Source organism: Oncorhynchus mykiss, chromosome 11 (assembly GCF_057628025.1).
Source record: "Oncorhynchus mykiss isolate SJ-2025 chromosome 11, ASM5762802v1, whole genome shotgun sequence".
NCBI lineage: Eukaryota > Metazoa > Chordata > Actinopteri > Salmoniformes > Salmonidae > Oncorhynchus > Oncorhynchus mykiss.
Genome location: NC_143032.1, coordinates 80,857,501 through 80,871,031, shown reverse-complemented (window position 1 = coordinate 80,871,031; position 13,531 = coordinate 80,857,501). Strand labels below are relative to the sequence as shown.

Here is a 13,531-nt window from a genome sequence, read left to right as displayed (position 1 = left end):
AGCCCTGTAAGGACATATACATACATCTATTGGATAGCTCTGTAAGGACATATACATCTATTGGATAGCTCTGTAAGGACAAAGACTTCTATTGGATAGCTCTGTAAGGACATAGTCTACTATTGGATAGCTCTGTAAGGACATATACATCTATTGGATAGCTCTGTAAGGACATATACATCTATTGGATAGCTCTGTAAGGACATAGTCTACTATTGGATAGCCCTGTAAGGACATATACATACATCTATTGGATAGCTCTGTAAGGACATATACATCTATTGGATAGCTCTGTAAGGACAAAGACTTCTATTGGATAGCTCTGTAAGGACATAGTCTACTATTGGATAGCTCTGTAAGGACATATACATCTATTGGATAGCTCTGTAAGGACATAGTCTACTATTGGATAGCCCTGTAAGGACATATACATCTATTGGATAGCTCTGTAAGGACATATACATCTATTGGATAGCTCTGTAAGGACAAAGACTTCTATTGGATAGCTCTGTAAGGACATAGTCTACTATTGGATAGCTCTGTAAGGACATATACATCTATTGGATAGCTCTGTAAGGACATAGTCTACTATTGGATAGCCCTGTAAGGACATATACATCTATTGGATAGCTCTGTAAGGACATATACATCTATTGGATAGCTCTGTAAGGACAAAGACTTCTATTGGATAGCTCTGTAAGGACATAGTCTACTATTGGATAGCTCTGTAAGGACATAGTCTACTATTGGATAGCTCTGTAAGGACATATACATCTATTGGATAGCTCTGTAAGGACATAGTCTACTATTGGATAGCTCTGTAAGGACATAGACTACTATTGGATAGCTCTGTAAGGACATAGTCTACTATTGGATAGCTCTGTAAGGACATAGACTACTATTGGATAGCTCTGTAAGGACATATACATCTATTGGATAGCTCTGTAAGGACAAAGACTTCTATTGGATAGCTCTGTAAGGACATAGTCTAGTATTGGATAGCTCTGTAAGGACATAGTCTACTATTGGATAGCTCTGTAAGGACATATACATCTATTGGATAGCTCTGTAAGGACATAGTCTACTATTGGATAGCTCTGTAAGGACATAGACTTCTATTGGATAGCTCTGTAAGGACATAGTCGACTATTGGATAGCTCTGTAAGGACATAGACTACTATTGGATAGCTCTGTAAGGACATATACATCTATTGGATAGCTCTGTAAGGACAAAGACTTCTATTGGATAGCTCTGTAAGGACATAGTCTACTATTGGATAGCTCTGTAAGGACATATACATCTATTGGATAGCTCTGTAAGGACATAGTCTACTATTGGATAGCTCTGTAAGGACATATACATCTATTGGATAGCTCTGTAAGGACATATACATCTATTGGATAGCTCTGTAAGGACATAGTCTACTATTGGATAGCTCTGTAAGGACATATACATCTATTGGATAGCTCTGTAAGGACATAGTCTACTATTGGATAGCTCTGTAAGGACATAGACTACTATTGGATAGCTCTGTAAGGACATATACATCTATTGGATAGCTCTGTAAGGACATAGTCTACTATTGGATAGCTCTGTAAGGACATATACATCTATTGGATAGCTCTGTAAGGACATAGTCTACTATTGGATAGCTCTGTAAGGACATAGTCTACTATTGGATAGCTCTGTAAGGACATAGTCTACTATTGGATAGCTCTGTAAGGACATATACATCTATTGGATAGCTCTGTAAGGACATAGTCTACTATTGGATAGCTCTGTAAGGACATATACATCTATTGGATAGCTCTGTAAGGACATAGTCTACTATTGGATAGCTCTGTAATGACATATACATCTATTGGATAGCTCTGTAAGGACATATACATCTATTGGATAGCTCTGTAAGGACATATACATCTATTGGATAGCTCTGTAAGGACATAGTCTACTATTGGATAGCTCTGTAAGGACATATACATCTATTGGATAGCTCTGTAAGGACATATACATATATTGGATAGCTCTGTAAGGACATATACATCTATTGGATAGCTCTGTAAGGACATAGACTTCTATTAGATAGCTCTGTAAGGACATAGACTACTATTGGATAGCTCTGTAAGGACATATACATCTATTGGATAGCTCTGTAAGGACATAGTCTACTATTGGATAGCCCTGTAAGGACATATACATCTATTGGATAGCTCTGTAAGGACATATACATCTATTGGATAGCTCTGTAAGGACAAAGACTTCTATTGGATAGCTCTGTAAGGACATAGTCTACTATTGGATAGCTCTGTAAGGACATATACATCTATTGGATAGCTCTGTAAGGACATAGTCTACTATTGGATAGCCCTGTAAGGACATATACATCTATTGGATAGCTCTGTAAGGACATATACATCTATTGGATAGCTCTGTAAGGACAAAGACTTCTATTGGATAGCTCTGTAAGGACATAGTCTACTATTGGATAGCTCTGTAAGGACATAGTCTACTATTGGATAGCTCTGTAAGGACATAGTCTACTATTGGATAGCTCTGTAAGGACATATACATCTATTGGTTAGCTCTGTAAGGACATATACATCTATTGGATAGCTCTGTAAGGACATAGTCTACTATTGGATAGCTCTGTAAGGACAAATACTTGTATTGGATAGCTCTGTAAGGACATCGTCTACTATTGGATAGCTCTGTAAGGACATAGTCTACTATTGGATAGCTCTGTAAGGACATAGTCTACTATTGGATAGCTCTGTAAGGACATAGTCTACTATTGGATAGCTCTGTAAGGACATATACATCTATTGGATAGCTCTGTAAGGACATATACATCTATTGGATAGCTCTGTAAGGACATATACATCTATTGGATAGCTCTGTAAGGACATATACATCTATTGGATAGCTCTGTAAGGACATATACATCTATTGGATAGCTCTGTAAGGACATAGACTTCTATTGGATAGCTCTGTAAGGACAAAGACTTCTATTGGATAGCTCTGTAAGGACATAGTCTACTATTGGATAGCTCTGTAAGGACAAAGACTTCTACTGGATAGGTCTGTAAGGACATATACATCTATTGGATAGCTCTGTAAGGACATATACATCTATTGGATAGCTCTGTAAGGACATATACATCTATTGGATAGCTCTGTAAGGACAAATACTTATATTGGATAGCTCTGTAAGGACATATACATCTATTGGATAGCTCTGTAAGGACATATACATCTATTGGATAGCTCTGTAAGGACATATACATCTATTGGATAGCTCTGTAAGGACATATACATCTATTGGATAGCTCTGTAAGGACATAGACTTCTATTGGATAGCTCTGTAAGGACATAGACTACTATTGGATAGCTCTGTAAGGACATATACATCTATTGGATAGCTCTGTAAGGACATATACATCTATTGGATAGCTCTGTAAGGACATAGACTTCTATTGGATAGCTCTGTAAGGACAAAGACTTCTATTGGATAGCTCTGTAAGGACATAGTCTACTATTGGATAGCTCTGTAAGGACAAAGACTTCTACTGGATAGCTCTGTAAGGACATATACATCTATTGGATAGCTCTGTAAGGACATATACATCTTTTGGATAGCTCTGTAAGGACATATACATCTATTGGATAGCTCTGTAAGGACAAAGACTTCTATTGGATAGCTCTGTAAGGACATATACATCTATTGGATAGCTCTGTAAGGACATAGTCTACTATTGGATAGCTCTGTAAGGACATAGACTTCTATTGGATAGCTCTGTAAGGACATATACATCTATTGGATAGCTCTGTAAGGACATATACATCTATTGGATAGCTCTGTAAGGACATAGTCTACTATTGGATAGCTCTGTAAGGACATATACATCTATTGGATAGCTCTGTAAGGACATAGTCTACAATTGGATAGCCCTGTAAGGACATATACATCTATTGGATAGCTCTGTAAGGACATATACATCTATTGGATAGCTCTGTAAGGACATAGTCTACTATTGGATAGCTCTGTAAGGACAAAGACTTCTATTGGATAGCTCTGTAAGGACAAAGACTTCTATTGGATAGCTCTGTAAGGACAAAGACTTCTATTGGATAGCTCTGTAAGGACATATACATCTATTGGATAGCTCTGTAAGGACAAAGACTTCTATTGGATAGCTCTGTAAGGACAAAGACTTCTACTGGATAGCTCTGTAAGGACATATACATCTATTGGATAGCTCTGTAAGGACATATACATCTTTTGGATAGCTCTGTAAGGACATATACATCTATTGGATAGCTCTGTAAGGACAAAGACTTCTATTGGATAGCTCTGTAAGGACATATACATCTATTGGATAGCTCTGTAAGGACATAGTCTACTATTGGATAGCTCTGTAAGGACATAGTCTACTATTGGATAGCTCTGTAAGGACATAGACTTCTATTGGATAGCTCTGTAAGGACATATACATCTATTGGATAGCTCTGTAAGGACATATACATCTATTGGATAGCTCTGTAAGGACATAGTCTACTATTGGATAGCTCTGTAAGGACATATACATCTATAAGGACATAGTCTACTATTGGATAGCCCTGTAAGGACATATACATCTATTGGATAGCTCTGTAAGGACATATACATCTATTGGATAGCTCTGTAAGGACAAAGACTTCTATTGGATAGCTCTGTAAGGACATAGTCTACTATTGGATAGCTCTGTAAGGACATATACATCTATTGGATAGCTCTGTAAGGACATAGTCTACTATTGGATAGCCCTGTAAAGACATATACATCTATTGGATAGCTCTGTAAGGACATATACATCTATTGGATAGCTCTGTAAGGACAAAGACTTCTATTGGATAGCTCTGTAAGGACATAGTCTACTATTGGATAGCTCTGTAAGGACATAGTCTACTATTGGATAGCTCTGTAAGGACATAGTCTACTATTGGATAGCTCTGTAAGGACATATACATCTATTGGTTAGCTCTGTAAGGACATATACATCTATTGGATAGCTCTGTAAGGACATAGTCTACTATTGGATAGCTCTGTAAGGACAAATACTTATATTGGATAGCTCTGTAAGGACATAGTCTACTATTGGATAGCTCTGTAAGGACATATACATCTATTGGATAGCTCTGTAAGGACATATACATCTATTGGATAGCTCTGTAAGGACATATACATCTATTGGATAGCTCTGTAAGGACATATACATCTATTGGATAGCTCTGTAAGGACATAGTCTACTATTGGATAGCTCTGTAAGGACATATACATCTATTGGATAGCTCTGTAAGGACATATACATCTATTGGATAGCTCTGTAAGGACATAGACTTCTATTGGATAGCTCTGTAAGGACAAAGACTTCTATTGGATAACTCTGTAAGGACATAGTCTACTATTGGATAGCTCTGTAAGGACAAAAACTTCTACTGGATAGCTCTGTAAGGACATATACATCTATTGGATAGCTCTGTAAGGACATATACATCTATTGGATAGCTCTGTAAGGACAAATACTTATATTGGATAGCTCTGTAAGGACATATACATCTATTGGATAGCTCTGTAAGGACATATACATCTATTGGATAGCTCTGTAAGGACATATACATCTATTGGATAGCTCTGTAAGGACATATACATCTATTGGATAGCTCTGTAAGGACATAGACTACTATTGGATAGCTCTGTAAGGACATATACATCTATTGGATAGCTCTGTAAGGACATATACATCTATTGGATAGCTCTGTAAGGACATATACATCTATTGGATAGCTCTGTAAGGACATATACATCTATTGGATAGCTCTGTAAGGACAAAGACTTCTATTGGATAGCTCTGTAAGGACATAGTCTACTATTGGATAGCTCTGTAAGGACAAAGACTTCTACTGGATAGCTCTGTAAGGACATATACATCTATTGGATAGCTCTGTAAGGACATATACATCTTTTGGATAGCTCTGTAAGGACATATACATCTATTGGATAGCTCTGTAAGGACAAAGACTTCTATTGGATAGCTCTGTAAGGACATATACATCTATTGGATAGCTCTGTAAGGACATAGTCTACTATTGGATAGCTCTGTAAGGACATAGTCTACTATTGGATAGCTCTGTAAGGACATAGACTTCTATTGGATAGCTCTGTAAGGACATATACATCTATTGGATAGCTCTGTAAGGACATATACATCTATTGGATAGCTCTGTAAGGACATAGTCTTCTATTGGATAGCTCTGTAAGGACATAGTCTACTATTGGATAGCTCTGTAAGGACATAGTCTACTATTGGATAGCTCTGTAAGGACATATACATCTATTGGATAGCTCTGTAAGGACATATACATCTATTGGATAGCTCTGTAAGGACATATACATCTATTGGATAGCTCTGTAAGGACATATACATCTATTGGATAGCTCTGTAAGGACATAGTCTACTATTGGATAGCTCTGTAAGGACATATACATCTATTGGATAGCTCTGTAAGGACATATACATCTATTGGATAGCTCTGTAAGGACATAGACTTCTATTGGATAGCTCTGTAAGGACAAAGACTTCTATTGGATAGCTCTGTAAGGACATAGTCTACTATTGGATAGCTCTGTAAGGACAAAAACTTCTACTGGATAGCTCTGTAAGGACATATACATCTATTGGATAGCTCTGTAAGGACATATACATCTATTGGATAGCTCTGTAAGGACATATACATCTATTGGATAGCTCTGTAAGGACAAATACTTATATTGGATAGCTCTGTAAGGACATATACATCTATTGGATAGCTCTGTAAGGACATATACATCTATTGGATAGCTCTGTAAGGACATATACATCTATTGGATAGCTCTGTAAGGACATATACATCTATTGGATAGCTCTGTAAGGACATAGACTTCTATTGGATAGCTCTGTAAGGACATAGACTACTATTGGATAGCTCTGTAAGGACATATACATCTATTGGATAGCTCTGTAAGGACATATACATCTATTGGATAGCTCTGTAAGGACATAGACTTCTATTGGATAGCTCTGTAAGGACAAAGACTTCTATTGGATAGCTCTGTAAGGACATAGTCTACTATTGGATAGCTCTGTAAGGACAAAGACTTCTACTGGATAGCTCTGTAAGGACATATACATCTATTGGATAGCTCTGTAAGGACATATACATCTTTTGGATAGCTCTGTAAGGACATATACATCTATTGGATAGCTCTGTAAGGACAAAGACTTCTATTGGATAGCTCTGTAAGGACATATACATCTATTGGATAGCTCTGTAAGGACATAGTCTACTATTGGATAGCTCTGTAAGGACATAGTCTACTATTGGATAGCTCTGTAAGGACATAGACTTCTATTGGATAGCTCTGTAAGGACATATACATCTATTGGATAGCTCTGTAAGGACATATACATCTATTGGATAGCTCTGTAAGGACATAGTCTACTATTGGATAGCTCTGTAAGGACAAAGACTTCTATTGGATAGCTCTGTAAGGACAAAGACTTCTATTGGATAGCTCTGTAAGGGCATAGTCTACTATTGGATAGCTCTGTAAGGACATATACATCTATTGGATAGCTCTGTAAGGACATTGTCTACTATTGGATAGCTCTGTAAGGACATAGTCTACTATTGGATAGCTCTGTAAGGACATATACATCTATTGGATAGCTCTGTAAGGACATATACATCTATTGGATAGCTCTGTAAGGACATAGTCTACTACTGGATAGTTCTGTAAGGACATATACATCTATTGGATAGCTCTGTAAGGAAATAGTCTACTATTGGATAGCTCTGTAAGGACATATACATCTATTGGATAGCTCTGTAAGGACAAAGACTTCTATTGGATAGCTCTGTAAGGACATAGCCTACTATTGGATAGCTCTGTCTGTCTGTCTGTCTCCACATATGGACAGTACCAAAACAAATGCTCTAATGATTCTGTCCCTTCGCAGCAAACTCTGTCGAGCAGGATGGTTGTATCCCCCATATACACCATATAACATTATATTGGTTGAAATAATATTGTATAATCATGTAAATGGAAAAACTCAAAGTTTTGTGTATCGTGGAATCGGGACACGGAAAATCTCTTCCCAACTATTTTACAATCTAAACTCTGCAAAAAAAGAACTGTCCCTTTTTTAGGACCCTGTCATTCAAAGATAATTCATAAAAATCCAAATAACTTCACAGAGCTTCATTGTAAAGGGTTTAAACACTGTTTCCCCATGCTTGTTCAATGAACCATAAACAATGAATGAACACGCACGCACCTGTGGAACGGTCGTTAAGACACTAACAGCTTACAGATATGATAATGATTATTATTATTATTACTGTGGAACGGTCGTTAAGACACTAAAGACCTGCATTACTTTCTACCCCTCTTCCATTTTTTGCTGCAATTAGTTGGTTGTAATTTTGAGTAGAGCAGACATCTGTATGTATCTGGGTAAGCTGCATGTGTGACATAACTCCACAAGTCCTATTTACGATATCATTTACAAACATTATACTGTTTTTAAAAACAATATCCCCAAAAATATATATAATAATAAAAGTAGTTGTTCGGTGTATGTAGGGCCATTAGTAAATAGGTCAACTGGGATATGGCTAAAGAATTAAGTAGGGTGATTTTTCCAAATAGGCAGGTCTTGTCCTTTCCATGGAAACTAACTATAATCATTTCAGCTCTCTTTCATCTCTCTCGCTCTCTCTCTCTCTCTCTCTCTCTCTCTCTCTCTCTCTCTCTCTCTCTCTCTCTCTCTCTCTCTCTCTCTCTCTCTCTCTCTCTCTCTCTCTCTCTCTCTCTCTCTCTCTCTCTCTCTCTCTCTCTCCCCCTTTCACTCTCCCTTTCACTCTCCCTCTCTCTCCCATCTCTTCCTCTCTCTCTCTCAATCCAATTCAATTCAATTCAGGGGCTTTATTGTCATGGGAAAACATATCTTAACATTGCCAAAGCAAGTGAGGTAGATAATAAACAAAAGTGAAATAAACAATAAAAGTAACAGTAAACATTACACTCACAGAAGTTCCAAGAGAATAAATACATTACAAATGTCATATTATGTATATACACTGTTGTAATGATGTGCAAATAGTTAAAGTACAAAAGAGAAAATAAATAAACATAAATATGGGTTGTATTTACAATGGTGTTTGTTCCTCACTGGGGTTGCCCTTTTGTTGTGGTAACAGGTCACATCTTGCTGCTGTGATGGCACACTGTGGTATTTCACCCAGTAGATATGGGAGTTAATCAAAATTGGGTTAGTTTTCAAATTATTTATGAATCTGTGCAATCTGAGCGAAATATGTGTCTCTAATATGGTCATACATGGTGCAGGAGGTTAGGAAGTGCAGTTCAGTTTCCACCTCATTTTGTGAGCCTGTCTTCTCTTGAGAGCCATGTCTGCCTGCGGCGGCCTTTCTCAATAGCAAGGCTATGCTCAATGAGTCTGTATAGTCAAAGCTTTCATTAAGTTTGGGTCAGTCACAGTGGTCAGGTATTCTGCCACTGTGTACTCTCTGTTTAGGGCCAAATAGCATTCTAGTTTGCTCTGTTTTATTGTTAATTCGTTCCAATGTGTCAAGTAATTATCTTTTTGTTTTCTCATGATTTGGTTGGGTCTAACTGTGTTGCTGATCTGGGGCTCTGTGGGAAATGTTTGTGTTTGTGAACAGAGCCCCAGGACCAGCTTGCTTAGATTCATCTCTCTGTATGTGATGGCTTTGTTATGGAAGGTTTGGGAATCGCTAGGTGGTTGTGGAATTTTACGTCTCTTTTCTGGATTTTGATAATTAGCGGGTATCAGCCTAATTCTCTCTCTCTTCCTCTCTGTCTATCTTTTTTCCATCTCTCTTTCTCATCTCTTCCTCTATAGCTCTCTCTATCTCTCTCTGTGTCTGTCCTTTCCTTTCCTCTCCCCTGCTGTTCTCTTCCTCTCTCACTCTCTCTTTCCGCCCTCTCTTTCTCATTCTCCATCTCCTCTTCTTTCTCACCCGAGTATATGCATAGCCCCTTCATAATAATTAATGGAAGTTAAGAAAAAGCAAATTAGGCTTTATAAATGTTCACGGAAAGAAGACCTTAACCTCAGCAACGCTGTCTGAAAACAAAGGAGAGAAATTCCAGCGAGAGCCAGAGGGGAGAAGACTGTTGGATGAGACAAGAGTAGCGCTGGGTTAGACAGAGCTGCTGCTGAAATCAATGGGACATCTTTATAGGGAGAGTGGGATGAGGGGCTTCATATGTTAACCCTCCAAATGGCAGCTTTGTTTATCACTCACTCACTTCCAAACATCAGTCATGGAGCCTGGTGTTGTCATGACAACTACAATCCTTTTACTATGAAAACCAGGGGAAAGTGCAGTCTACTGCAGGGTTCCCCAACTGGCGGTCTGCGGGCTGAATTTGGCTGGTTGATTTTATTTGCCCCCCCAAGTTTTCTGACCACATTTTTTGTCTTCTTCATTAAAATACTTTTTGTTGTTGTACTTTTCATTGTTGGACATAAAAGACTGTAAAAACACCAGGAAATCAGCTCCAAGTGATTTTAATTTAATACATCTGTTCCCATGTATTCCCCTATGCATAATAGACAAGACACGTGATCTCACACAAATGTAAGCAAGGTTTGAAATGATTATGTTTTAGTCAGACATTATATCTGTTTGGGCTTCTTGCGGTCAATTTGTCGTCTATAAATGAAGCTTTGTCCCCCCCGACCATCCGCTCAACAAAATATATCGTCCCGCAGCTGAATCTAGTTGATGAACCCTGTTCTACTGTATAAACTCAATCCATTATTAATATATCACAATATAACCGACCTATTCAACAAGTAATATAACAGACCCATTCAACAAGTATGCATGTGTGTGTGTGTGTGTGTGTGCCACTCTTACCCTGTTTACACTCTGGGCAACACTGTCCCTGGCGAGGCACAGCCAGCATCCCCAGGGGACAGGTGAGACAGGACGCCAGGAAGCAGGTCACCCTGCCCTCACGACACTCACACTCCCTGCATGGGCCCTCACTCCACCTCTCCAGGTTCTAGAGGGGGAGGGGTGAGAGACAGGGGGAGGGGGGGACAGGGGGAGGGGTGAGAGACAGGGGGAGGGGGGGACAGGGGTGAGAGACAGGGGGGAGGGGGGAGATACAGGGGTGTAGGGGGGAGAGACAGGGGGAGGGGTGAGATACAGGGGTGGAGGGGTGAGAGACAGGGGGGAGGGGTGAGGATACAGGGGTGGAGGGGGGAGAGACGGGGGGGAGAGACAGGGGGGGGGGACAGGGGGGGAGCGGGAGAGGGAGAAAGAGCGATTAAGAGAGACCGAAACAGAGACAGCGAGAAAGAGAGAAAGACAGAGACAGACAGAGACAGAGACAAGCAGACAAAGATTGCCATGAGGTAGAGATGATCAACTGAAGCTGTATGAACTGTGTGTAGATTTCAGGGATTACACTAAGTGATTATGGTGAACATTCCACCTAATCAAGCCTCTTTACTCACCGCCAGTCGCCTCTGTTCCTTCCCAGAGGACTGATGTGGGTAGACACAAGAGGTCTTCATGGACTGACACTCGGGGCAGCACTTCCCTGGTAGGTGGACCAGCTCTGATCCCTGTCAAAAAGAAAAGGGAAATGGGTGCTCTCTCCATCTTTCTCTCTTACCTCTCCCCTTCTCTGTTTCCTGTCTCTCTCCCCCTTCTCTTCTCTTTCCTCTCCTTTCCCCCTCTCTCTTACCTCTCCCCTTCTCTGTTTCCTGTCTCTCTCCCCCTTCTCTTCTCTTTCCTCTCCTTTCCCCCTCTCTCTTTCCTCTCCGTCTCCCTTTTCTCTCTCTCCCCCTTCTCTTCTCTTTCCTCTCCTTTCCCCCTCTCTCTTACCTCTCCCCTTCTCTGTTTCCTGTCTCTCTCCCCCTTCTCTTCTCTTTCCTCTCCGTCTCCCTTTTCTCTCTCTCTCCCCCTTCTCTTTCCTCTCCTTTCCCCCCTCTCTCTTTCCTCTATCCCTATCCCCCTCTCTCTCTCCTTCTTTCTCTCTTACCTCTCCCCTTCTCTGTTTCCTGTCTCTCTCCCCCTTCCCTTCTCTTTCCTCTCCTTTCCCCCTCTCTCTTTCCTCTCTCTCCTCTATCCCTCTTCCTCCCTTTCTCTTTCCTCTCTCTCTCCTTCTCTCTCTCTTTCCTCTATCCCTCTCCCCCTCTCTCTTTCCCCTCTCTCATCTCTCTCTTTCCTCTATCCCTCTCCCCCTCTCTCCCTCTTTCCTCTCCCCCTCTCCCTCAATCTCTTTCCACTACCTATTTTCCTCTATCTTTCTCCCCCTCTCTCTCTTGTCTATCCATCTCTTATCCTCCCTCCCTCCCTCCCTCCCTCACTCCCTCCCTCCCCCCCTCTCTCTCTTTCCTCTCCCCCTCTCCCTCAATCTCTTTCCACTACCTATTTTCCTCTCTCTCTCCCCCTCTCTCTCTTGTCTATCCATCTCCTATCCTCCCTCCCTCCCTCCCTCCCTCCCTCCCTCCCTCCCTCCCTCCCTCCCTCCCTCCCTCCCCCCCTCCCTCCCTCCCTCCCTCCCTCCCTCCCTTCCTTCCTTCAGTCCAGTGGTTAGAGGAAATTAGTCAGTGTACACCTTAACTTCCATACAACATTAATTACACACACACACACACACACACACACACACACACACACACACACACACACACACACACACACACACACACACACACACACACACACACACACACATACAGAGATACACACACAGAGATACACACACAGAGACACACACACAGAGACACACACACAGAGACACACAGACACACACACACACACAGACACACACACACACGCACACAAAACCAGGGTATTAATACAATTGGAGAACTTCTACATCTGCATTGCTGGCTGTTTGGGGTTTTAGGCTGGGTTTCTGTACAGCACATCTGCTGATGTAAAAAGGCTTTAAAAATAAATTTGATTGATTTCATTGAGTATGAAATGGAGCAGAATGTTGAGCCACTAAATTGTTAACAAACAATTCAATGGAAAATCATTTGAAATCGTGAAAAATATTCATCTTCGAGGATAGATTAATAAGTGATGTTTTTAGTTTTTTTTTGTCACACATCTGATCTGGTTTCAGATTCACTTGTCACTATTCAGAGTAGCCTGTCATTGTATTATATCAGTCTCTAGGCTCTCAACTCATGCTGTGTGACCTTGGGAAATCTGATCTGGAATCAGGCCAACTATATATATATATATATATAGATATATATATCCTTAATTAATACTTAACAGGCTGGTTTTATTACGTTACAGATCATCTCCCAGGTCAGATTCTGCAGACGAAGAGAATCTGTCAGGACGGGACGGGGTGAGATCACAGCGGCATTAGTAACCTGTTTTTTAGGGGGGGGTTTCGTCACTGGTTATTCGGACATATCAGGA

At 40.3% G+C, this 13,531-nt stretch overlaps 1 protein-coding gene across 4 annotated transcripts in view; it reads right to left on the bottom strand.

Annotated features, from left to right (window-relative positions):
- Nucleotides 1-13,531, bottom strand: part of LOC110535129 (extracellular matrix organizing protein FRAS1) — a 349,490-nt gene that overhangs the window by 189,166 nt on the left and 146,793 nt on the right. For all 4 annotated transcript variants that reach the window (XR_016484722.1, XM_090191232.1, XM_090191233.1 and 1 more), the window contains exons 10-11: nt 11,599-11,709; nt 10,994-11,141 (exon numbers count right to left, since the gene is read on the bottom strand). Coding sequence is in view for 3 of the 4 variants with exons in the window: in XM_090191232.1 (XP_090047358.1) it covers nt 10,994-11,141; nt 11,599-11,709 (259 nt within the window). In the remaining variant the exon portion in view is untranslated. The remainder of the gene's footprint in view (nt 1-10,993; nt 11,142-11,598; nt 11,710-13,531) is intronic.